Genomic DNA, 26,431 nt, shown 5'->3' on the forward strand with positions numbered 1-26,431 from the left:
TTAATATGAGAGAACTGTGTATTTAAGAAAGCACACTTTTCTAGATAAGAAATCTACAGTTTCCTTTTGTGAGGGAGGTGAAGAGAAATGCTGGGTATTAAACATAGGCATGGGCATTGGGCATGTTAGACACATGTTCTACTACTGAGCTACACCTACAGCCATATTTTATGGTTTTTTTTGTGGCTTTCTTAAAAAGAAATGCTTTGTATCTAATACATGTAGATAGAGATACATATTTTACACAAGCCCAATGAAGCAATATAATGTACAGCCATGAAGAAAACATGCAGATAGAATACATATTTTACACAAGCTCAAACAAGTGCACATTACACAATATACAGCCATGAAGAAAACATAAGTAAATACACATTTTACACAAGCTCAATCAGGTACATATTATATAATATACAGCCATGAAGAAAACACATAGATAGAAGTAAATACACATTTTACACAAGCTCAACCAAGTACATATTATATAATATACAGCCATGAAGCAAATGAAGTAAACTGCATAAGCAACATGATTCTCAAGATATGTTCAAAATACACTATTTGTTAGCTATTGATATTAGTAAAGAAATGTGCCAAAACTCCCTTTGCCATTCCACTTAAACTGGTTTCCCATAATTTCAATAAACATCTCCTGTGACATTATGTTGTCATCAGCTTGTACAATTCCAAGTTCGCTCAATCGTTTCTTCATCCGGCCTTTTTGCATGGAAGTAGCAAGTAGTTCATTTATAATTTCACAGTTTCCCTTAGCTTGTTCAGAAAAGTTAGCTGCGGCAGAAAGCTCCATTTTGCTAGTCACACACTGAAGCATTTCTTCCAGATCTAATCCTTCAGTGGCACCTACCTCTCTATTTCTCTCTGTTGTATTGTCTGAGGAAACAAATTATAAAGTTGTTAAATATATAGTCTAAAGCAACAAGGGGATATTTCTAACACAAGCTGTTAGACTCAAGTATTTTCTGCCAAGAGTTTATAACAGGATTTTACTAATTCTTTACTATAAGAATCTCAATGAATTTTCTTGCAAAGGTTCATGACACTAATAGGGTCACCAATTTTAAACTTCATTTATCTTCTTCATCCTAGAATTTTAGTCACTGGACAGACATTTTCCTGGACATTTATTATCAGCTAAGCTCTGCACTGGGAGCTATGATGCAAAGAATACTATAATAGTGTTACTTTTCTTAAATGAACTCTCAATCCACCATCTAATTAACTGACTTCATGATTCCCATCCTCAAGAGGGTACTCTTATGATTATTAAATGAGAAAAAGATTTTGTATTATTACCAAGCAATACAATTAAGGCTTTTAAAGTTTTTTTTTTTTTTTTGCTTTTTCTTATTTGCTTGTGTGTGTGTGTTTTCCCCCTTGCTAGTTGCTGAAGAGAAACTCAGAAATAGGATTTTTCCACCAGAGCTTTCAAGGTAACATTCTATTCAACATACATCTCAATTTTACCCTGAGTGGGAAGGATCCTGAACATTGACAAGGCCTATTCTTTAAACTGTCTCAAAATTTCCATTGCCACACCAATACTTTATATTTCTTTACGGCTGATATTTAAAAGTGATTTATATCAATGGCTTGAAATTCACAGATTTCCACTGCATTCACCATTACTGCCAGGAACAATGGTGACCGGGAGTTACTTTTATCCATGAAAAGTAAATATAAACTCCAATACACTCCAGGCAAAAGCAACCTTCAACCTGGAAAATTCTCTTCCGGCTTTTATCCTTCACAAATACCTACAGAAGCCACCTTGTTTTACACGTTTACAAGAAGACAAAGATAATAAGGGACCTCCACTGAACCACACCAAAGTTCTGAATAAACAGATCAACAAGTCAAATTTGAAAGTTTCTTTCACGCTTAGTTTCTATAATGGCTTCACCAAGCTCCTACATCTCTACGAACAAGCATAGTCAATGGTTTTTTTTTATTTGCTTGTTTTCAAAAATGATCTTTGACTCTCCATAGCTAAGTATGACTTTGGGCTTCGATCTTCTCTCCCAAGTGTTGGGACCGAACCTACAATAAATACATTTACATATTTTAATCAAATTACTAAACATAGCATACCATCAGTTTCATCTTGGGCATTTTCCTGTAGATCACAGAAAATCGTAGGCTTCACCAAAACAACACCATAGCCTTCATTGTTATGTATAATGTTATTTATCATTGAAATTTTGGGAATATCATAATGCTCATCAAGGAAGTCCTGTGACATTGAAAACAAATAGGTTAAGGAACTGGCATATTAAACACGTTTCATAAATTCTCTACCTTTCCCCCACACTATTTCTAAAAATGAAAGTACAAAAGCTATGCTTATTAGTAAGTTGTAGCAGTGAGTTTAAAGTAATTGCTGCTGTCATTTCTGCAGATCTAAAGATAACATAAGATTATTGGAAGACCCTTTTCTTTTTCCCCAGTTTTTCAAAATAGAGTTTCTCTATGTAGTCTTGGCTATAGTGGAACTCACTCTGTAGAACTGGCTGGCCGCAAACTTAAGGGATTTGTCTGCCTCTGCCTCCCGGGTGCTAGGATTAAGGTGTGCACCACCACCACCCCAGGTATCAGAAGACTTTTAATTACTACTAGTTTTCTGAAAATTTATGTACTGTTTATACTTTACAAAACAAAATAACATAACACAACATGAGAAGTAAATACACATTAACATTTTAGGTAAAATCATTCTCACTTAGAAAAAATGCTTCAGTCAATACCCACCTTAATGAGGATCCCTTCCTTGCAGTGATGGATCCCATTGTCAGTCAGGGTACACTTACTCCCAGGATATATTTCTATAGCAGCACCCTATAAAATATGAGGCACCCACTTTAAAAAGTCAAGAGTAGGGGCTGGAGAGATGGCTCAGCAGTTAGGAGCACTGGCTGCTCATCCAAAGGACCCAGAGTTTAATTCCTAGTACCCATATGGTGGCTCACAACCATATTTAAGAACAGTCACATACATACAAATAAATATTTAAAAAGACACAACCATAAAGGTTTATTACTATCACTTCTCTTAGCCTTTCAAATGTCATAAATGCAAAATAAAAAAGCTTTAAAGATAACTTTTATTAGGTCTTTTACATTTATTTATTTTGTGGATGTATATAAGTTTACACACACGTGTGTGTACACATGCTATGGTGTACCTGTGGAAATCAGAAGATAACTTATAGGAGTTGGTTCTCCCTTCTTCCATTTTGGTTCTTAGGGACCAAATTCAGTTTTTCAAGTTTTTTGCTGGTCTTTATTAGGCAGTTCTATTCCATACCGTTATCAAGCAACATTGGGGCACCAAGCAATACTCCAACGATAAGCAATTATTGATAACTAATCACTTTCAAAAGTTACATTTATGGAACTGAAAAAAATGGTTTGTTTACTAAAGTGCCTGAAACACAAGCATGAAATGTTTGGATCCCAAACAGACACATAAAAAACCAGGCACAACAGTGTGAACCTGCAATTCCAGTGCTAGGAGGACAGACAGGAGAATCACTGGATTTCACTGTCATTCAGACTAACTGAGCTCCAGATTCAGTGAGAGACTCTACCTCAAAAATAATATAAAAGTGATTGAGGAAGACTAGCAATATGAACTTGTCATATATATGAAGGCCTATGCACATGTGAGTACAGATGCCCAGAGTCCACAAAAAGGGTGTCAGATCCTCTGGAGTAGAAGTTACAAATGGGTGTTAGCCTGCTGACATGGTGCTGGAAACTGAACCCGGGTCCTCTTAGTCACCAAGCCACCTCTCTAGTCCCACGAGGATATAATCTTAAGGGTCTATCCTTCTTAAGGTTATCATAGGGAAAGTTAGATAATCATTTTCCCTCCCAGTGCCTTGTTTATAAAATGCTATAGAGGCCTTATGTTTAATAACCACCCAAATTTTAGATGACTAGATTATTAATGTCTGAATTTCCTTGAAGAAATAGATTTACATCTTGGTGTCTTATTTGTTTGATTTATTTTGAACTTAAACACCATAACTACTTCTTCCTAAAGACAAAGCAATACCTTGGCACCATATACATCTGAGTTCTTCATGAAAAGCTCTGCTGATGTGCGCACTGTGACTCCTGTAGTTTCACATTGCAGTACGCAGTTTTCCAGTGTGGTCTTGCCATGATGAATGACTGTAACAAAAATATCAATTCAACTGCTTTAAGTGATATACCAATATCACAAACAGTTTACAGTTAACATTAGATGTTGTGATTTATAAAGATATCTCTTGACTTCCCAAACACTTTTGATGCACTTTGCAGTCAAGTTAATAATATGTGTTAATATCATTTAAGTCTATGTCCTTAACCTATCCTGTTGTGTAGTCAGCCTATTTACAATTAATCTGCTGTCTTGGTCACTGTTCCAGTGCTTTATCATGAGCAAGGTAACTCTTATAAGAGAAATAAGAGAAAGCATTTAATCAGGGGTTTGCTTAGCAGTTTTGGAGGGTTAGTATATTATTACAACGAGAAGCATGGTGGCAGATAGGGAGGCACGGTGCTAGAGAAGTAGATGAGATTTTTACATCCTGATCAGGCAGAAAGCAGGCCTGACGTGGGCTTTTGAAACTTTAAGGTCCACTGCCAATAACACACCTTCAAGACCATACCTTCTAGCCCTTCCCAACAGACCACCAACTGGGAAGCATGGTTCAAATAGCCAATGGGGGCCATTCTCATTCAAACTATCATACTGACCTTTAAGAGAACAGTGTAACCAACTTTACTTGCCCTGAACTTCCCATGTAACCAGCTTTTACAATTTAAGCTACTGCATTAATGCATAGCTTTAAGTTACGAGTTATTTCAGGTCTCTGACCGTATAATGTATGTGTTTATGTATATGCCATGGCAATACTGGCTGAAAGCAGCCAACAGGTTGACATCAACCTTAAAGCAAAATCCACCATAATTTTTCAAGCAAGATGTGGATAAAAACAGGTTAAACTATAGGCAGTTATAAAAAATAAAGTTTAAATTCTAAGAACACTATGGTCTCTTAAGAGTTCTAAATGTAAACAATTAGTCCACACCCTTTCCTGAAGCTGACAGGCTTCCTGCTGAGAATAAACTCAAAATCACCATGTTACTGCTACTGATTTAGATTACTTTTTCTTTTTTTTAGTTTTGCTTTTCAGTGCCTACTCTCAATAATCAAGCACATGTGCCATGATATTAAGAAAAAAAAAACAGTAAGTAAAAGAGGTAAACAGCTATAAAGATGGAATAATTTTTATTCAATAAGGATTTCTATATAAAAGATAAACAACTGGATGCTCCCAGAAGGGAAAACCAGAAAGTTTATCAGGGTTATGATGAAGGTTAAGATGGCTGATGTCTCCAAAATGGAATGCAAAAGCAGGAAGATTGTACAATCTGTGAGGGCTTAGACCATAATCATACAATAAGATATTTTTCAAAGTAACATTTAAATTTTGTTACACGTTACAAACTCATAAAATATGAAGCAGTACCTGTTTTGAGTTATTTTCTAAAAACTAAAGGCAATATTTTTAATAATAAATGACTGGTTTAGTGGCTAAAGAACTTGCTAAGTATGAGGACCTAAGTTTATATGCCCAGAACCAGGTAAAGCCAGGCGCAGTAATGCACACAGGTAATCTCAGCGATCCTATAGTAAGATGAGAAGTAGACACAAGAGAATCCCCAAAAGATCCCAGGCCAGCTACCCTGGTATAAACATCAGTTAACAATAAAGAGATCCTGCCTCTGACAAGGTGGAAGATGATGACTTGGTGTGGGAAGTCCTGCATGTGTTGCTCTTACTGGTTAATGAACAAAGCTGTCTCGGCCAGTGGATTATTAAAATAGAGAAGGATGAAAATTCCAAGCAGAGAGAGGAGGAAAGAAGGCGAAGTTAGTGAGAAGCCATGTAGCTGCCAAAGGAGACAGACACCCAGGTAAATAATGAGCCTTATGGTAAAATATAAAATAGAAATGGGTTAAGATGTAAGAACTAGCTAGAAAGCACAAGCTAATGGGCCAAGCAGTGTTTTAATTCATACAGTTTATGTGTGGTTATGTGTCTGGGTGGCTGGAAAACGAATGAGCAGCCTCCTTCTACAATGACTGACACATAAAGTTGGTTTCTGACTGCCCTGCCCCAGTCACAGAATGGTAGGTACCCACATTCTCTCTCTCACACACACACACACACGAACAACTTGATCTAAGAAATGCAAAAGCGCATATTCATTATAAAAATGTATATAATATTCTTTTATTATTACTGATACATATATATCAATGAACAGCTTTGTTGGGTACCTTCGAAAATGAAAAGGACCTTGAAAACAGGTGAATGCATACCCCATAAAACAAATACTAGAGCAATGTCTTGGTCTTTTTGGTGTGTCTATAACAAAATTCCTCACACACGTCTAGTATCCGTAAACTCAGAACACAATGGTATCTGATAAGAGCTCCCCAGATATGTTACAATGTAGAGGCACAAAGGAAAAGGAACTGCATGTAGAAGGGGCACATGTACCAGCAACAAAGAGTACGGAGGTAGCACGTTCATTCTTATAAGAACATACTCCAGGGAAACTAATCTGATCCTATAAGGATAGAATCTAAAAATCTAATTATCTACTACTACGAAATATGTAAAGGGTTCTATCACTCGAACACTGTTATCCTAGTATGAGATGTAGTAAGGCATGTTTATAAACTCGGGGTTCAGGAGGCTGAGGCAGGATTGCCATTTGCCATGATGGCTAGGTTCAGAGTGATAGCCTGTCTCAAAAACCAAACCAAATCACCACAACAAAACACTAATAGAAAAGAAATAAATAAGTTTCCAAGAATAAACTGAGTTATTTCTCACTATGAGGATCCCTAAATCGTCATGACTATGAACATGAAGTATTAACCAGCCAATATGCAAGTGGTTTTAAATTTTATCTTCCATGAAAACTTTTCTCTCAACGCTCAAAACAAATAATACACCAAATATCCAGATACTTACTTAAGATTCCTTCTACAGAATCATGCTGAATAAATTTTATGCTTGAAATTTTAACATTCATACCCATGCAATCCATAAAAGTATCTCCTTTGCCCCTCTTTTCTATGACAATGTCATCTGGTAGACCATATCCTAAGGAAGAGAGTAAAACATTTAAGAAAAGTTAAGAGAACTGTCTACATACAAAAAATTAAGATGATCTAAATGTCTAACAGACAAATGGACAATGAAAATAAAGTACATATGCATAATGGAATTCCATATGGCCAAAAACAATATGAAATTTGCAGGAAAATGAGTGGAACTGGAAAGTATTACACCGAGTAACCTAGGCCCAGAAATGGAAACTCTTATTTTCTTTCTTGTATACAGTTTCTAAATTTAGACTTTTTAAAAATATTTATTTATTTATTTATTATGTATACAATATTCTGTCTGTGTGTATGACTGCAGGCCAGAAGAGGGCACCAGACCTCATTACAGATGGTTGTGAGCCACCATGTGGTTGCCAGGAATTGAACTCAGGACCTTTGGAAGAGCAGGCAATGCTCTTAACCTCTGAGCCATCTCTCCAGCCCCTAGATTTTATTTTTAAAAATTAAAACTCCCTATAGACACTAGCAAGATGCCATGGACAGAGGAAGCACTACGGGAGGAGGTACTAAAAGCAGTGACATGAAAGTGGGGGGTAGGTTCGGGTAGGGATATGGGGATACTGGGAAGATAGGAAAAATGGAAACAAAACTAAGGAAGTAATAAAAGCTATATAGAAATAGTACTTTATAAAGTAAAAAAAAAAATACCTTAAAGAATTTAAATTAAAAGCAAGTTTGAAAAAGAATTTAAATGAAAAGCAAGTTTGAAAGGGAAGTACCCTCGTGTATGTATAATGCTGCTCACAGAAGTTATAAGCTTTTAAACAAGAGCCTAGTACCAGAAGTGGTGTACTGCCCTATGACCTGTTGACCAGAAATGTCTCAGAAGTCCCAAAAAGAACACAGCCCATTGTCACTACTCATAGCCACTCACCAGAACTTGAGTGTAACACACTTTTGTTAAAGGACACAGAAAATGATATGGACTGTGCAGAGCTGGCTAGGGTTCACAGTACCAGGGGGCGTTATCCAGACTGTTAAGGGAAAAATCTTATCAACAGTCTCCCCCATTTGTAGAATATGCATACAATAACACACACTGGCCAGACAGAATATGCTCACTAATACAATGGCAGAATGACTATCTTGGCAATAGCTAACTGCTTTGTGAATGGATGCAGGGTTTGCTTCTCCTGATAGATTACATAGCTGGTTCTATAAACCTAGCCAAATTCCTATGGCTGAGAAGCTCATGGGCCCAAAGGAAGAGGATGCTACCCTTGTCTCCATATATGAACACGCTCAAACTGCTTTCTAAATGTGATGTTATCCTTTGCAAAGAGGAAGACACATATCTGGTCACACTGTTAAGAATACATGACCGCTAAGTGACATTTATATCAACCTCTGCTGCAACAACTGCCATCCAAGGATTAGGGAACAGGGCACTAAATAATTTAAGAATCAGAAGATTAAAAGAGTATCATGAACTGCTGCGATTCACATAAGGCATGGCCACTGTAACCATGAACAAACAGCATTTTTGTATATTTATACAAGACTGAACTGTTCAGTTTTTTTTTTTTTTTTTTTTAGGGATTCTCAATATCATGTGTTCTTTTATTCCTCTGAAGCTGACTGTCATATGCCAAGGCTTTAACACATTGAGGAGTCACTGAAAGTTTCTTTCCAGAATTATTTTGTCTTCTAGAATGTTGACAATGTTCTTTACTATTATGTTCTTCCCAAATGTATCCTATAGTAGTGAGGTTCCTGTAGGTCTCCAGCCTCACATCTTTGTAGAGATTCTTCTGGGAAGGATCCAGCAAATTCCATTCTTCCTCAGTGAAGTTGATATGCATATCATCATAAGTCACTGCCTTCATGTTGTGGTTCCCCAGATCGCCAAATCTCTCAGTTCATCATCTCCCTGGAGCAGCAACTTCACCACAGCACAGGAAACAACTGGTCTGAACTGTTCAGTTTTCTATATTGGACAGACGAAACTTCATTCCTTCCTGAGGAGCTAATGACTGGCAATGATTGCTGAAGAGGAAGGGCTTATCATTTTCTGTAATGTTGTAGCCATTAGGGTACTACGTAGGAAGCAGAAATAGCTCAGATAGAAAAGAAGAGATGATAAAAGGCAAGAGAGGATGAATAAAGTCATATCAGAACAGATATATATGAAACTGTCAAACAAGGAAAATAAATAAGTAATATGTGTGTGTGTGTGTGTGTATGTTTTTAAAAGAGTCCTAGTAAAGCCAAGGGACTAATGAGTTTTGTTTTTTTTTAAATCACCATTTACAGAAAACAACATGGTACTGGTGAGTAAGATCCAGATACAAACTCATGGAGCAACGGTCACTTGATTTTTGGCAAAGGTGCCAAAACTATTCATTGTAAAAAAGACAGTTTCTTTAACAAGTGTGCCTGGAAAAAGTACACACATATAGAAGAATGAAAGTAGATGTTTATTGCTCACCCTGGACAGAAAAAAAATTATAAATGGATTAAAGGTCTAAACATAACAACTAAGACTCTGAAAGTGTTAGAGGAATAAAGACGGGAAGCTCCAAGAACTATGCATAGGTAAGGATTCTATGTATTCAAGGAAATAAGATTAACAAACAATAACTTTGCCCTCATGAAATTAAAAAGCTTCCAGGCAGCAAAGGGTCCCGTTAATTGAAGGAAAATGTACCCTTCAAAATGGGAGAAAATATTTTTCAGCTATACATTAAAAAGATAATATATATCTACTCAAAAGATATTTTATATATATACACATATATATACATACACTCAAAATACTAAAACAAAACAAGCAACTCAATGAAAAAGCAGACCATGAAACTAAAAAGAGAATGTTCAAAGAAGAGTTGCAAATGTCCAATAAATATCTTTAAAAGTACCAATAAATATCTTTAAAAGTATTTAATATTCTTAGCCATTAGGGAAATGCAAATTAAAAACAACCCTGAGATTTTATCTCACCATAGTTAGAAAGACCATTCTTAAGAAAACGAATGACAACAAATGCGGGTGAAGATGTGTAAAGAGAAATTCTTATTCACTATTAGTGGGAATGTAATATGCACTATGGAAATCAATATGAGAGTTTCTCAAGACGCTAAAAACACCCAACATATGATCCTGCTATATCCACCCCCAGACATACACTCAAAGAACTCTTCAAACCTTCTAAAGAGATACTTGTTCATCCATATTTATTGCTGTTCCATTTATAATGGAAAAAAATAGACTAGATATCTATCTACTGATAATGGATAATGAAATTGTGATACATATATACAATACACATACATAAAAAGATATGAAATTATAAAGTTCACAGGTAAATGGAAGAAGAAAATATTAAGTGAGATAATCCAGACTCCAGAAAGACAAACACCTCATTTTCTCTTATATGTGTATCTTAGCTTTTAATTTTTATATATTTGTATTTAGATGGAAGGGATGTATGTATATGTCACAAAAGGATGGGTGTGAGAAATAATAGAACACATGTGATATGAAAGTAGAAGGGGGAGTACTAGGGATCCAAGGGTTAAAACACGAACAGGGAAGCAGGAGATAGTGACAGGCAGAGATTGTGGCAAGAGTAAGTGAAAACCAAACATGTATGAACGTCATAAGGAAACCCACTACTTTGTAAGATATATATTTCCATTCTATAAACTATCAATCTTCTGGAACCTAGACTTTATAAACACCCATGATTCAAACTGTTTAAACATTGGGTTAATTTCTTACATGATTTAAATATCCTTAATGTGTCAAAGCACCTCACTTGAAATCAGATGGGTTGAATTATGGATTTAATCAAGATCACCAATTTACAGTTACTTACTATGAGTGAAAGTTTGGTTATGATCTTCCATACTCACCTTCCAACTCAATGGAGTCAGTTATGGAGCAAGCGCCATGAACCACATAATGACCGGGACAAATAATGACGGTGTCACCCTCGTGGCAGGCATTTATAGCAGATAAAAGATCACTATGAAACTAGAAAACAACACATTATAAATATACATTTCCCAAAGTCACTTGGGTTACTTCAAGCACCTTCATGTCTCATTTGAAAATGAATCTGAACTTTGTTTTTATTTATCTTTTCAATAGTGCATTTAGCTCAGTGTGCACCTCTGCATTGCCATCACTGAAAAAGAACAGTGCTTTACTATTTGGATCTCACAGAAAACCAACTCCAGAAACTTCCTGCAAACACTTTGTAGAATTGATGAACACTTGGAATTAATCAAAAGCAGTTACTTAGAGCAATCATTTTTTTTTTTTACCTGAATTTCTGTTTCTTCTCTGCAAGACTCCTCACAAAACCTGTCCCTGAATAGAGACCGCAGCAGACCTGTCTTCATGGTGGAGGAAACCACATGGGTGACCTTCTGGCCGTTTTGACGAGCACCCTTGGCTTGGATATTAGAATTCTTCTGATAACCAAAAACATATCTTAAAAACAAACAAACAAAAAACAAAACCAAAAAACAAGAGCCATCAGTTCTCACTAAGATAGCTAGTAAGATGATATGCTAAATAATTAAAAACAGTAAGACACATACCTCAACAAAGGATTCTCAATGAGTTTTAGCTTCTGTTTCAACTGTTCAATCTCTGAATACAAATTTAACCCTTCCACCATGGAGATATTTTCTTGCTCAGAATCAGAACTGCAATTTGACAAACTGCTTCTCAGATTTAAAAATTTCCTATAACTCTCTTCACATTGAGACAACAGATTATGGTAGTCAACAATCAGTCCTGAAGGAACTCTATCTTCAAGTATATCATAATACCTGAAAGATTAAAAGCAAATTGAAATCCATTCCCTTTTCTAATACATTTTCCTATCATTAGGATTTGATTTACTCCTCCAAAACTCAGCTTATTTTTTTTAGATTCAGCTTATTTTACCATTATTTTTAGAACTCTCTTTGTCTGCAAGTCACCATTCTTAGGTCACTTCTTACTTTTTTATTCTTCCTCTTTAGTTAACCTATATCTAAAGATAATCTGCAAATCCACTTTCCAAACAACAAATCAGGGACCATTACTGATTGATGTGTCAGATCGAACTGCGAAAATCAAGTTCAAGTTTTAAAGAAAGTCTCTTAGCATGTCTGCAACCATGTTAATTAGCACATTTCTTATTATATGGATACTTTGAAGTCTGGAAATAATACACCAACAGTTGTATATCAGCTCCCTACGTTTTTGCATAGCATATTTTGAGTTAGAAAGGCAAAACACACATAATATAAAATCAAAACAATATGGTTTGATTACTTTTAAATGTTGCCTATTGGACAGCTCTTCTATAAGCACAGGAAACTTTTCCCATGCACTGCCAACATTTCTATCATATCATTTTCTCCATCAAGTGTCATAGTTTCTTCTCCATAACAACAACAACAACAACAACAACAACAACAACAACAACAACAACAACAACAAATTATCCCTTGGGTTCTCAATACCATATTAAATAATCATTGTTAGTACATGCAAGAGTGTCAAATCAGAACATTTTTTTTCTTCAGGTAAAGATCAAATATGCCAGATACATATGATATTTGTCTATAATTAAATTTCACATCTATTAAAATTAACCATTGCTGCTTAAGAACAACCAGAACAAACTTAGAAAATATTCAGTCTCTTAACAATATCTAGGATTCATAATCCTAGCTCAGTTCAATCTTATTCAGTGAACTGAATACACAGTATTAAGGGTCCCAAACGGCTAGGTGTCGAGATGCAGGGGGAGAAATGAGAAATACAGGAGACAGATTGTTGGAACCAGGTCTTTCATAAGCTGATAACTTATTTCAAGCAAGTTTATTAAAAAGTAGAGCATCTTATACGCTGTTTGAAAGGGGCCAAATGGCCAAGGACAGCAGAGAACTAAATTAGATAATGTTGACAAAGAAAACAGATACTTCCTCAGATACAGCAACCTTTACAGATACCGATAACCAAAGCTCTTCAGAAGGGAAAGCCAGGTTTCCAGGAGCCAAAATCGTAACTCCTTCAAGGCCCTGGCATCAGTCCTATACTGGAATCTTGCCAAGTTTACCCCTGGGTAAGGACACAGAACTAGAGTTCCCTGTTCCCTTTTTCTTTTCATTGGGGCCTCTGAGGAAGTCTTGGAACAGCCTATATCCCAACAATTCAGATTTACAAGCTTTTGATATGGAATTCTTAAAACTCTATTTTTAAGTTAATTTTAGTTCAAAAACAGCCAGGCATGGTGGCATAGGCTATTATCACAATACTAGTGGGACTGAGGTAGGACAATCACAAATTCAAAGCCAAATTGGGTTATAGAGCTTCTATCTCAAAACGAACGAACAAACAAAATCAAAAAAAGTCAGACTACAAGTGTTCATGTAAGCCGGGCGGTGGTGGTGCACGCCCTTAATCCCAGCACTCAGGAGGCAGAGGCAGGCAGATCTCTGTGAGTTCGGGGCCAGCCTGGTCTACAAGGGCTAGCTCCAGGACAGGCTCCAAAGCTACATACGGAGAAACCCTGTCTCGAAAAACCAAAACCCCAAAACCAAAACAAACAAAAAGTGTACATGTATACACACACAATGCAGGCGTCTGTTTTCCCACAATGCTTTTTTAATAACTTGGCATGATTACACTATTGGTGCAACAGAAGCTCCTGTGTGTGTGTGTGTCTATCACATCAGTAATAAATACTTACAATCTCAATCGAGGTTCAACACATCTGACAAAATAATCATACTCATCCTCCTCTTCTTCATCCCAACTCCTCCAAATGTTTTTGTAGAAAAACCTGAAAAGAAGCTTAATATCAATCAAATTTAATTGCTGGTTCAAAAGGTAGGTGCTGTGGTTTGAATATGAGATGTCTACCATAGGCTCAAGTGGGTTAACACTTGGTTCTTAGCAGGTGGCAATGTTTGGGAAGGTTTGGACATGTTTAGATCGAGTCTTGTTGAAAGAAAGATGGGGCACAAGGCTTTAAGGTTTTAGCATGGCTATACTTTCGGTTATTTCTCTGCTTCCACCATGCCTATACAAGGTTTGGGGATGGCACCATACTGCTGCTACCTTCCTTACTATGATGGGCTATGTCTATGAACAGCAAGCTAAAAGAAACCCTTTTCCAACTAAGTTGCTTTTGTTGGGGTACTGTGTCATAACAAAAAGGTATAAAATCTTAGTTTTATATGTCTTAAAGATTTTTATGTCTTAACAGCTGGAATTATGAAAAAGTGAGAGATAAACAGGAAATCAAAGCAATCCTACCTGCCAACAAATCAAGTAAACATTATTTTCTAAGATATGTCAATTTTGGATATTTGCTACAGTTGACATTCATGAGTCACATAAAATAAAGACCCTCAAATAAGTTTCTCTACAATATTGTAATATTGTTGTTAGGGTGATTTGTTTCTTTGTCTGTTTTTTTTTTAAAGTGGGGCTAGGTTTTGTCTGTTTAGCATTTTGAGACACAATTGTGTACTATAGTCCAAGCTGGCTTTGAACCCTTAATCCCCCGTCTCATGAGTGCTGATATTATAGGTGTGTGTCATCATTACATTGCAACACAACTATCTGCTGACCATCAGTAACTTGATAGATGGCATGTCATTTGTTTAGTTAGTAAAGAAAGAAATTGGGGTTTAAATAAAAGTTGTTTTAAATGTATTTCAGGTGAAATGCTGATTTGGCCTCTAAATGAGTAATGTCCCATGGGTAAATCAATGTAATATTTCCTTCTTTCAGAGACAAGGGATAAGATATAACAACAGATATAAATCTAGTACTTACTGGTAAGATCTATTGCTTTTATTAAAGCAGTGAATGTGATGATATAGAGATATAAAATAAAGCATTAGATCCCAACCACGACTACACATTAGAGTCCCCGGTATACTTTCAAGACTTAGATTTCCTAGTTGGGTGGTGGTGTATATCTTTAGTCCTAGTACTTGGGAGGCAGAAGCAAGTAGATCTCTGTGAATTTGAGGCCAACCTGGTCTACATACTAAGTTCCAAGTTAGCAAGGTTTACATAGTGAGTCTATCTCAAAAACAAAACAACAAAAACTTAATCTAAATCAATAAATCAGAATCTCAGAAGGGAAAGAAAGATCTATATTTTCTTTAAAACTCCCCAGATGTGTTAACATATTATAGAAAAATTTCAAACATATATGATAAAAGAAAACACAGACAATATGAACAGCAAGTTCAAAAATGATCAATTCAGGTAATCCCCCCCTTCTACCCAAGTCACTTACTTATCCATCTTCTCTCCTGTATCATGTTCACACTGGATTTCTAAATCTCAGACATACTATTAGTTCATTTTGAGCATGTATCTTTAAAGCACTTCTGCTTTTAAAGCATGTAAGCTTTAAATCCCTTACATGCAAACTCCCAATTTCACATATTCTTTCATATTCCCTTGTAATATGTTGGTCAAATGCCTCCTACTTTCTCTACTTGGTAAATATATTTAAATTTTTTATCTAGCTCAATGTTACCCATACTAACACAGTACTAGATACATATGCATCAGTCACTGTGCATCTCTTCCAGTGTTTACTCTTTCAAAGCAGAAAACTAGAATGGGCCTCACACAGGACTCACACATCAGCCTCCTTAGATGCTCAAGTCCTAGATGCTCTTTCTCAGTTTCTGTCCTGTCCTATGAATGCCCCGCTCTAGTGCAAGCACCTATGTTTGCTTCTCCTGACCATGCTTCTTAACTGACCTCCCTATTCCATCTCCCTGCTTTTGTTTTACAGAAACAGTGAATACTTTTCAGCGTTCTCCCACTGGTCTCTTATAGAAATAACTGACTGACAAACTCTGTACCTTCTGATCTACAAAAATATCCACTCTGGTTTCTCCTAGGACTGTGTTCTGAACATCTTAATCTCACTGACATCCTGTACCTGTCCTGCTTCCCTAGCTAACGTTTCAGATTCAAGTTCATATGTCTTTCTCTAAGAAACAACCATGAACAGTCATCTCAACACAGTAATTCTTTTAGTACTCACTCTCATTTCCAGTCATGTATATAAAAGTGTAGGTGCTAATCACTTTTTGGGGGTCTTGCTTTGTTTGATAAGGTCAATCTGAGCATAGTAAGTCTGGGTGTTAGGGAGGACTCAGTAAAATCAGTTTAAACCACTAAAGGAATCAAAAGTACAAAGTACCTTTTTAGACTACGAAACACAAAACAATGACTGATATCACATTACCTAATCTTCCAGTTCCTAGCTAATTTTATCATTCTTAATATCTTTTCAAATGTATATTTCTTTGGAATTTTATTTGTCAAAGATAATTTGTTTAGACAACTAAGACTTACTACCATACCAAAATATACCATATCTATTTTCTCACCTTTCATTTTTTTTTCTGTCCTATTACATTCAAAATTTACCAACCACAAGCCTTAGCATTCATGACTTAAAAGCCAGTTGTGGAATATTCCTTTACACTGTGCAAAAATATGTTACTGTGATTGGTTTACTGAAAAGTTAAAGGGCCAACAGCTACACAGGATTTTCGGGGCAGAGAAGACTGGAAATAAAAAAAGGGAAGGGGGGGAAGACACGCCAGCCAGACTCAGAAAAAGCAGGACATGTAGGGTATAAAATAACAAGCCATTAGCCATGTGGCAGCACATAAATGAATAGGAATGAGTAAATTTAAGTTATAAGAGCAGGTTACAAACAAGCTCGAGCTATTAGCTGAGCTTTCATAATTAATTGTTTATTTAGGAGCTGGCTGGCAGGACAGAGAAATATTCCCTACAGAAGGGAGTTTCTAAATTCATAAAATTAAGAATCCTTTATATTTTGTCAACACTTGAAGAATCTGAATGATAACCAAGAACTCCATGCACATTTTTCAACTTTTCAATGAGTTAGAAGTGATACGGTATATTAAAATTTCTGTTTAATTTTTAAAAGATTTTCCTAGGGCGTGGATGTGTGGCTCAGGGGTGAAAACATTTCCTAGGAGTCATAAGGACTCAGGTTTAAGTATCATGACAGAAAAGGGCCAGAATTATTTCACTTAAGTTATAGTTCTGACCACAGGGTCACTTCGACATTCCTTTCTACCTGACATGTTCAATCGCAAGTGCCATCTGGTGAAATTCACGTGAGCCATCCGACACCACCCACAACTCCTGCAGAGGCAGCTGAAACTCCTTCAGGTCCAAAAGCTCCTTCACATTCGCCAAGGTAAAAGTGCTCAGTTTGGATTCATAGACGCAGGGCTCTGCGAGTCTCACTACTGCCTTCAAAGCTGAAAAGTCCACATTTGTAACCTGAAATTCAAAGTAATGTTATTCATTTTAATACCCAGAAATCAAAATTGAAACACACGTATAAAATACTCTTTATAACCTAGTTTTTTTTGTTTTTTTGAGGCAAGTTTTTCTCTGTAGCTTTGGAGCCTGTCTTGGAACTAACTCTTGTAGACCAGGCTGGTCTTGAACTCACAGAGATCCGCCTGCCTCTGCCTCCTGAGTGCTGGGATTAAAGACGTGCACCACCACCGCCAGGCTTAATCTACTTTTTATAGTATGAAATGGGTTAGTATGCCTTTTAAGAATAAAGAAAACAGAACTGGTTCTTAGCCTCAGCCAGAAATCAAGGTGAGAAATAAACAAGAAGATTTCTGGGTAAGATGGCAGAAAAGAAACTGCTTCTCTGAGACACAGTGAAAAAAAGTCTCAGAATGTTAAAAAACAGAATATCTCAAAGAGAAAGACGCACAGCACTGTAGACGAAAACAGCAATGATAGGAAGGCTGAAAAGTACTGAGGAAAAGGTGAATCGAGTTCTTTAGCAACTGGAGGGGAAACAGAAGCCTCCTCCTCCAAAAGGCAAGTAAGGTGGGTACCAGTAGAAGAGAATGAAGAATTCTACCTCAGAACAAGCCAACAGTTTTCACAAGCCTTAAAACCAGCTGTGAGTTTTGGTAAAGCAGTGATTCCTCTGGAATTCTACTCTATTACTCTGTATGACTTAAAGAGCAGAGGCCAGGCACCATGTTACTTATTTGAAACTGAGCTAAAAATCAGGGACCTCGGTATGAAGAACAATAAAGGAAGCTTGAATTTAACATATGCCACAAGCCCAGATGGTAGACAGTTCTGGGTGCTAGATGCAGAGAGATGGGTCAGATGCTGAAAAGTAGAAAAATGCTGGAGTAAAGTGCAGAGGAAAGTAGCCCTAGTCTCAGCTGTCAACAGTAGAAGTTATCAACTGAGAATAACTCACTACCCCAAGTCTGAACTCAACAGGGCAATCAACCTCCAGTCACACATCTGTCATTCACCGCTATAAACTACAGCTCCATCCCTTCACCAGTGTGATTCACAGTGTCTGTCTCTCTGTATCTATCTATCTATCTATCTATCTATCTATCTATCTATCTATCTATCTATCTATCTATCTATCTATCTTCTTCTTCTTCATCATCATCATTATCATCATCATCATCTCTATCTATCTATCTATCTATCTATCTATCTATCTATCTATCTATCTATCTATCTATCTATCTATCTATCTATCTATCTATCTATCTATCTATCTATCTATCTATGGTTTTTAAGACAGGGTTTCTCTGTGCAACTGCCTGGCTGTCCTGGAATTCTCTCTATAGACCAGGCTGGTGTTGATCTCAGAGATCCACCTACCTTTGCCTCCCGAGGGATTAAAGTGTGTACCACTGCGGCCTGGCTGTGATTAATATTTAAAACTTTTAATGTACAGACAGGCTGAACCTATTCAGGAGTTCAGTGCAGCAGCTGTTTCTTACACTCCTAATGCATCGGAGAGATAACTACCAAGTATCCACACCTCATGGGTATAAACTGGGAAACACCAGGAGGCTGACAGAATTTGCACAGCCCACTGGTGACAAAAGGCAAACTTCTAAATTAAAAACCGCTGTGGTGAACATCAGAACCCTGTCAAATACAGGCCCAACACCAGCATAAGCCACAGGAGATAAAAGTCCACAAGACCAGTGACTTTCTACCTCTCCCGCCCTGTGAATATTACAGTTTCCAGTTTTACTATTATTATTTGTCCCTTATATTTTACTGTGCCTCAGCCTTTTGTCTTTAGTATAGTATCAGCTGTATTTTTATTTCACTATATTTTTAAAAATGGTTTTATTACTCCCCTTCGGACATTCAGGTGTTTGTGAACCTTTTTCATTAAAGGGTAATCTATTCCCCTCTTTTTGGGATCTTATACCCCCTTCCCTCCCTTTTCTTTGGCAATACAGTTTTAGTAGTATTTACTGGTTTTGCTTTAAAAATAAATTTAAATTTTTATTCCTCTTCATGTATTTAGATAATTTTGAACATTCTTATCCCTGGAAGTAAAAACAAACTTTCTTTTTTCCTCGTTTTCATGCTTTCTAATTTCTTGCTTTTTCTTCTCCTCTCTTAACACTTCTCACCTCCCTTCTTCTTTTCATTTACTTAACCTTGCTTCTCTTCTATTTTTTCCTTTTCCCAGTCTCTTTCTTTTACCTCATTAACTTACTATATACACATTTATCCTAAATAATTTTTAACTTCAAAGCACATTCTACATAAGTTTTCCCATTTTCTCCTTATGGTCAGCAGTGATGTATTAGTGGGCTTTAATCAATTTTAAATGTATTTCTATATCTTCTACAGTTCAGTGTTGAGACATCATACTTGTGTTCTCCTGACTGAGTGGCATTGGAAACTAAAACTTCAAGAGGAAGCTGTCCATGTAATATCTCCAAATAAAATAAAGATACTTACTAAACCAACAGATGTGAAAGTTCATCACAAAATGCACAAATAATTGGAAAAAAGTAACAAGATACTTCCAATAACACAACTTTTCAACTGCTAAGTTCAGACACTGAAATATTTAAAATGTCAGATGAAGATGTCAAAAGTTCACTGGTATAAGTATATATTTTATACAACTGTGGTCAAGAATCTAGAGAGATTGGCAAGGCTCAGCTGATAAAGGTGCTTGCTGCCAAGCCTGACTACCTGATTTTGATGCCCTGAATCTACAAGGTGTAAGGAGAGAAGTGATTTTCACAAGCTATGCTCCAACTTCCAGATGCACCACACAATGAATGAATTGAAAAATATATGAATAAGGAAAGAGATCATGAAAAGATCTGAATGGTATAAAACAGAGAGGGTAAAGGAATACATGTGATAAGAAAGGAGAAGCTGGAACTAAGGGGGAAGGAGGGAACCATGTGGAAGGGGTGGGTGGGGAGAACAACAGATGAGAACAAAGTAAGCCACACATGTATGAGGATGCCATTATTATGAAAACTATCACACATAGCCTTAAAATGATCAATGATTCCAAAGAAGATTAAAAACAAACAGATTAATTCAACTCAGGACCTGGAGAACAAAAGCCGAAACACAGAGGAAAGCATAGCAAAATGTCTTCATAAGAGAATTCAACTTACCTCAACAAGCACCTCAAACACATTAGTGTGCCAGACGGCCCACCATCCAGATGGTTCAAGGACCTTTTCCAAGAAGTTGACTGTGAATTCCTTTACCTCAGAGGCCTTACAGTCAGCTACAAATTCAGAATTAGAAGAACGAGAAGTTAATAAATTTACTTGACTCCATTTTCTCAGAACAACTGACAATCTGAGGACAATCTACTTATAAAATAAAGCTATATAAAGACAAATACTCACCTAAAATGTAATCTTGATAGGCTCTGAATCTCTCATAAAACAAAAGTTCATTTGTTGGGATAATCTGTGGAAAAATAATTTTTCCTTCTGGCATAAGAGTTTTTACAGCAGCACCTGGCTTAACATGACAGCTCTGATCACTGCATGGATCTGCATCCTGGAGTAAACCTAAAACAACATAAACAAACTCAAAGTTATTAGATAGTGTTCCTAATTGCAAGTCTATTTAGATAATCCAAACAAAATAAAAATAAGGATTTTTGAGGATGAATACTCTACAAAACCTTTCATGATCAGTAATATCACTAGTTATTGAAGCTTAAACATCTTGAAATGTAAATTATACTTCAAACAACCAGTTAGAAAATTTCAGATATTTTTGTGACTATCTGTGATGATTTTGGAAGCCATACAAGTTCTTTTTCAAAGGTAATGGTTTTGATTTTCAAAGATATATTTTTTTTCCTTGTATGTGTGTAAGCCTGTCTGTGGGGGTGAGTGTATAAGGCCAGAGGTATTAGAACGCCCTGTACCTGGAGTTACAAGCAATTGTAAGTCACTCAGTGTGGGTGCTGGGAATCAAACTTATGTTACCCACTGCAAAAACAGTACACTAAGCTCAGCAGTTAAAAACACGTACTCTTACAGAGGCCCAGAGTTCTATTCCCAGCACCCATGTGGCAGCTTATAGGAAACCCAATGCCCTCTTCTGGCCTATGCAAGCTGCTGTATGTGTGTGGTACAGATGAACCCGCACAAGCACACATACATTCACAAGAAAATCTTATATTAATTTCTAAAAAACCAGTAATAAAAAAGGAACTACATTCCTATACTCCTTCTCAAAAGATATGTTGAGACCTCTATTTTCTATGAGTCTGTCAGTGGCCCCTCAAAAAACAGAATGAGATTCTTAAGATTGCATAAGATTTACTTGATTTAGAACTAGATAGATTTCTAATTTCAGTGACTCTGTGTATGACAAGAAGCAGAAAATGGAAACTACCTTAGACATGAGCTGGTGTAATTGAATTTCATAAGCTATGATTGGATACTAGCATATCTACTTCTATGTAACAAAGATTTTTTTTTGTAAGCAAAGTGATTACTAAATAAATAATGCCAATGGTAGCTCTTAAGGCTGGCAGAGTGCTTTCCTGAGGTCTCAGTGAAGGTATGTGAAACTTTTACTAGACTTTCTTTCCTTGCCTTCCTTTATTTCCTACATCTGTTTTCTCCTTTTCATTTCCTTGTCTGTGAGGCCATCAGAATTATTGATTAAAGTATACCCAAAGGTCATTTCTTACTGTGATTGTTATAATGAGAAAGGTCCCCATAGACTCATATCTGAATGCTTGGTTCATAGTCGGAGGTCCATTTAGGAAGGATTAGGAGGTGTGGCACTGTTGGATGAGGTGTGTCATTGGGGGCAGGTTTTGAGGTCTGGTCTCATTCTCTCTCTCTCACTCTCGCTCTATATTTAATAAATGTGGAGAGAGAGTAGGCAGCCATGTCTTGTTCCTGATTTTCCACTTTAGATGGTTCTCCATTCACAGCTTTTATGTTCTATAAAGAACATTATTCCATAGCTGAACAAGATAAATTTCTAAAGCACATGATTATTGAGCTGAAGACTGTAAAGTCAACGTTGTTGGTTGCAGATTTCCAAAGGAATATTTTATACTGAATAAAAGAAAACCCTACTCATTACAAATTTTTGTAATCTGTTAAGAATCAATGCCATAGCTCCATCTGATGAACAAGATAACTGTTTTGTGTTATGTGATGTTTTCACATATGAACTGTTAGAGAAGAGCTTTAGAAACAGATACTGAAAATATCTGCATATTTTAAGCAGTGAAGAACTGTCCAGAAACATTTTTATCTTTCGAAACAGGGCCATGCTTTTAACATTTGATTTCCAGAAACTGTAAACAACAGTGAATTACTACATATATTACAGAAAAAAAATCTTGCTAATTTATAGTGCTGTGCTGTCAGAAGACAAAAAACACACTTAAAAACCACCCGAGATAAAAACACAGCACCACTAAATCAACCCAAATACAGAGAATGTGACTAATTCTGTATGATTAACTATTTGGAATTTGGAAAGTCATGGGAGTAAGTTAAAGTTCAAAGACTATCAAGGCCTGCTAGACCATGACTGATCTTAATAGGAAGAACATCTTATGATATGCATTTTATGAAAACCAAATGGAATACATGAATTATTGGGAAAGTTTATGTGCACATGATGTATGTACACACATGATCTAGTGCTCCTCAAAGTAAAGCCAGAACTTTAGATTTCTATTATTGGTCAATTTCATTCAAAGACAAGTTTTCCAATGAAGATATTATGACTGCCATGTTGAGTTCAACTACAAAAGCAGATTTAAAAGCTCACATAGAAGAAGCTAAACACTGTTTCCTAAAAGAAAGACAAGAAATCAAACAGAGTATTATTTTCCTACCTATGAAAATGACAATCCTGTGTACACTATCCAACAGTTAGGGTGACCTGACAGCCGAAGGGGGAAAAAGAAAAGAAAACCATCCTATCAACACAGAAACACAATTACCACTTGGGAAGGGAAAAGAGAGTTTATTCTGGAGCAAAATATAAGTACTGTCTTAGTTAAGGTTATTATTGTTGTCATGAAATAGCATGACCAAAAGCAACTTGGAGAAGAAAGAGTTTATTTCACTCATAGTTCCTTATAATAACCCATCATCAAAAGCAGTGAGGGTAGGACCTCAAGCAAGGTAGAAACTTGGAGGCAGGAGTTGATGCAGAGGCCATGGAGGGGTACTGCTTACTGGCTTGATCAGCATGGCTTGCTCAGTCTGCTTTCTTAGAAATCCAGGACCACCAGCCCAGGGATGGCACCATCCATAAATGACTGACTCTCCCTGTCAATCACTAATTAAGAAAATGCCCTGCAGATGGATCTTATGGAGGCATTTTCTCAACTGAGGTTCGGTCCTTTCGGATAACTCTAGCTTGAATAAAGTTAACATAAAATTAGCCAGCATACCCAGAAACACAGTTTTAGGTTAAGCCAAATTTTACCTTCTGCGTGGAAGCAGTTTTGTTAAGCTTTTTTTTTATAGTAACAGAACAAACACCAACAAAAAGTCATAAATCAAGACATTTTCAAGTATTTTGGTGGAAACAAGAGTCAAGTTATTGGTAGGCATAGAACTCTCAAGTGTAAATGACAAATTCTGATAGCATTCTTAGCCCTTTGGTAGAAACTAGTTAATACATTCAAAATGCTGTAAAGCTGCACCTGCTAGTCATAGGATGTTAGGTCTGACTTATCTGTTAATGATGGGATATTAGATCCGACATAGAGGTGGGCAAAGAGTGACTATTTGAAGTAGCCCAAGATAAACTACAATTAGGGTCCACAACTTCTCTACATCACTAAGATCAATCAGCCTTTGCACACATAGCTTCTTTCCAGGAGTGCACACTTTAAGAGCAAAGCAGTGATATGAACTGATACAATTGCTACCACAGGAGTGCCTGAGTAACTACTAAAGAAGCTGTTACAGAAACTATTTCTTATGTTTTTCTTATATGTGATAGATACAAAAGATCTGCTTAAATGTAAATAACAGCCAAGTACTGGTCCTTGATGCATTAATTTCAAATATTTTCAACAAATATAATAAAGTCGTCGGTTGAAGGCATTTGTTTTTATATTTAAATTAAAAAAACGATTAAAACAAGAAGGACTGTTTTTTACTACCTCACATAGCTTCATTACATGGTGAGAATACTATGATCTACTCTAGTCTTCATGCTGTTCTTTATGTATCTTTTGGCAAACATCTCTCAATGATGATCTTTTCCTGTCTCTCCTGCTCCTACCACCAATGTGGTGGAATCACAGGTACCCATCATCACCCCTGGCTTGTAGGTTCAACTTTCTTATATTCCATATTCAATGTAAAAATTTAGTTCCTTACAGTGCTTTAAAGCTGACTCTTCATATTATTGCATTTTCACATCAGAACTACTGGGGACAAACTGTACGTAAACAACTTTAGCTGGTCATAAAGCAGGTTAGTAGCAGAATTAAGTCACACCTATTTCTCCCTTTAACAGAACTGATTCTAGAACACATATAACTGAACATGTTAATATAAATAAGCTTTAAGAAATTAAAGGGGGGAGGCGAAAGAAAGAAATTAAAAGGGCCAGGTATAGTATTGTAGGCCTTTAACCCCACCCAGTACTTGGGAAGCAAAGGCTGGTGGAACTCTGAGTTCGAGGCTGGCCTGTAGGTCACCCAGGGCTATGTAGAGACCCTGCCTCGAAACAAAACAAAACAAACACAAACAAACAAACAAAAACAGGAATTGGGGATGTAGCTCAGTGGTAGAGTGCTTTTCTAGCATATGCAAGAACTTAAATTGGCAAATAAAAATCAAATTGGAAATAGGATCTCCAAGGTCAGGAACAAAGAACTTAAGGGTGAGAAAAACTGGGTTATTTCTATTACTGGATTCTACTCCAGTTCAGCTCTGCAGACTGCAGGCGAGCCATCTGTCTTCAGTATTAAGGATAGGTACTTCCGTCAGAGTTCAAGCTTGTTTTTCAAAAAGGAGAATGTATAATGAGACCTTGGCTCAACACATAAAGTGAGCACAAAGTTTCATGTGTCCTTTCCATTTGTGGATTCCAATTCCCTCTACTCTCCGGACTGAGTCAAGAGGTGGCGAGTGGGCGCTGGCTGGCACAGCTCCCCACGCAGACGGCCGGCCGCCCGCAGCCGTGGAGGCAGTCCTCCGACGCGGGCTGAAGTGCTCACCTTCCTGCCGGGATGCCGGATCCTCCTCGGCCGCCAAGTCGGGGCTCGCTGGAACCATGGCTTCAGGATCCAGTAGCGCACCACTCTTCCGCAGTTCTCCAGCCATTTCAAATGTACGCGGGCTGCGGCCGCGAACCCGAATGCGATGACGCAATCGCCGACGCTGGTTCGTTCGACAGAGGAGCCTCTCGGCTTCCAGCAACTCCCCTGAGAGTGCTTCAGCGCCACCTCGGGGATTGGCGGACTGTTCTGGGCCCAAGCTCTTAGGTATCTGGTTTATCCAAACCAAAAAAATAAAAAGAAGTTGAATGTTGAGATAAAATAATGATTTCTCAAAAACAAACAAACAACAACAACAAAAACAACAAGCCGAGCTTGGATGTTGAGCATAGTAGAAGAGGATAATGAAAACGAAATGATTAAGATAATGATTAAAAAAAATAAAAAAAATAAAATAAAAATAATAAAAAAAAGATAATGATTAAGCTCTCTTGTTTTGGCTACTTTTATGTTTGCTTAGAGAGCTCTCTGTCAGCCTAGGAAATACACTTAAGATTTCCATGGCCTTGACCATTGTCCAGATGCATTAACCGAAATAACTGGCAAGCTAGGTCTAAAATAACTACTATTCACTGTCAAGAATGAATGTTCCAAGGTTACTCTAACCCTTACGTAACTT

General features: G+C 36.8%; 1 protein-coding gene and 1 pseudogene across 2 annotated transcripts; both read right to left on the bottom strand.

Annotated features, from left to right (window-relative positions):
* Shcbp1 (SHC binding and spindle associated 1) lies at positions 1 to 25,920 on the bottom strand. 2 transcript variants are annotated; one of them, XM_075986121.1, is made up of 13 exons: positions 25,753 to 25,920; positions 20,927 to 21,094; positions 20,687 to 20,802; positions 17,311 to 17,519; positions 13,906 to 13,998; positions 11,759 to 11,992; positions 11,480 to 11,648; positions 11,066 to 11,186; positions 7,057 to 7,188; positions 4,075 to 4,193; positions 2,767 to 2,853; positions 2,110 to 2,251; positions 1 to 891 (listed from the first exon to the last, which is right to left on the bottom strand). In XM_075986121.1, exons 1-13 carry the CDS (start codon positions 25,856 to 25,858, stop codon positions 578 to 580), a joined length of 2,010 nt encoding a protein of 669 aa, XP_075842236.1. In that variant the 5' UTR covers positions 25,859 to 25,920; the 3' UTR covers positions 1 to 577. The 2 variants fall into 2 exon arrangements, with proteins under 2 accessions (XP_075842236.1, XP_075842237.1); XM_075986122.1 differs by having other exon boundaries at positions 442 to 891; positions 7,120 to 7,188; positions 25,753 to 25,869.
* LOC142856687 (zinc finger protein 431 pseudogene) lies at positions 8,744 to 9,332 on the bottom strand (annotated as a pseudogene).
* Positions 25,921 to 26,431: the final 511 nt, after the last annotated feature.

Source organism: Microtus pennsylvanicus, chromosome 9, assembly GCF_037038515.1.
Source record: "Microtus pennsylvanicus isolate mMicPen1 chromosome 9, mMicPen1.hap1, whole genome shotgun sequence".
NCBI classification, from domain to species: Eukaryota; Metazoa; Chordata; class Mammalia; order Rodentia; family Cricetidae; genus Microtus; species Microtus pennsylvanicus.

Coding starts and splice junctions, on each gene's coding strand:
- Shcbp1 (XM_075986121.1), bottom strand. CDS start 25,858: ATGGCTGGAGAACTGCGGAAGAGTGGTGCGCTACTGGATCCTGAAGCC. Junction 11,649..11,758: donor ATTGAGAATCCTTTGTTGAG/GTATGTGTCTTA, acceptor TTTGTTTTTAAG/ATATGTTTTTGGTTATCAGA. Junction 2,854..4,074: donor CAGATGTATATGGTGCCAAG/GTATTGCTTTGT, acceptor CATATTTTATAG/GGTGCTGCTATAGAAATATA.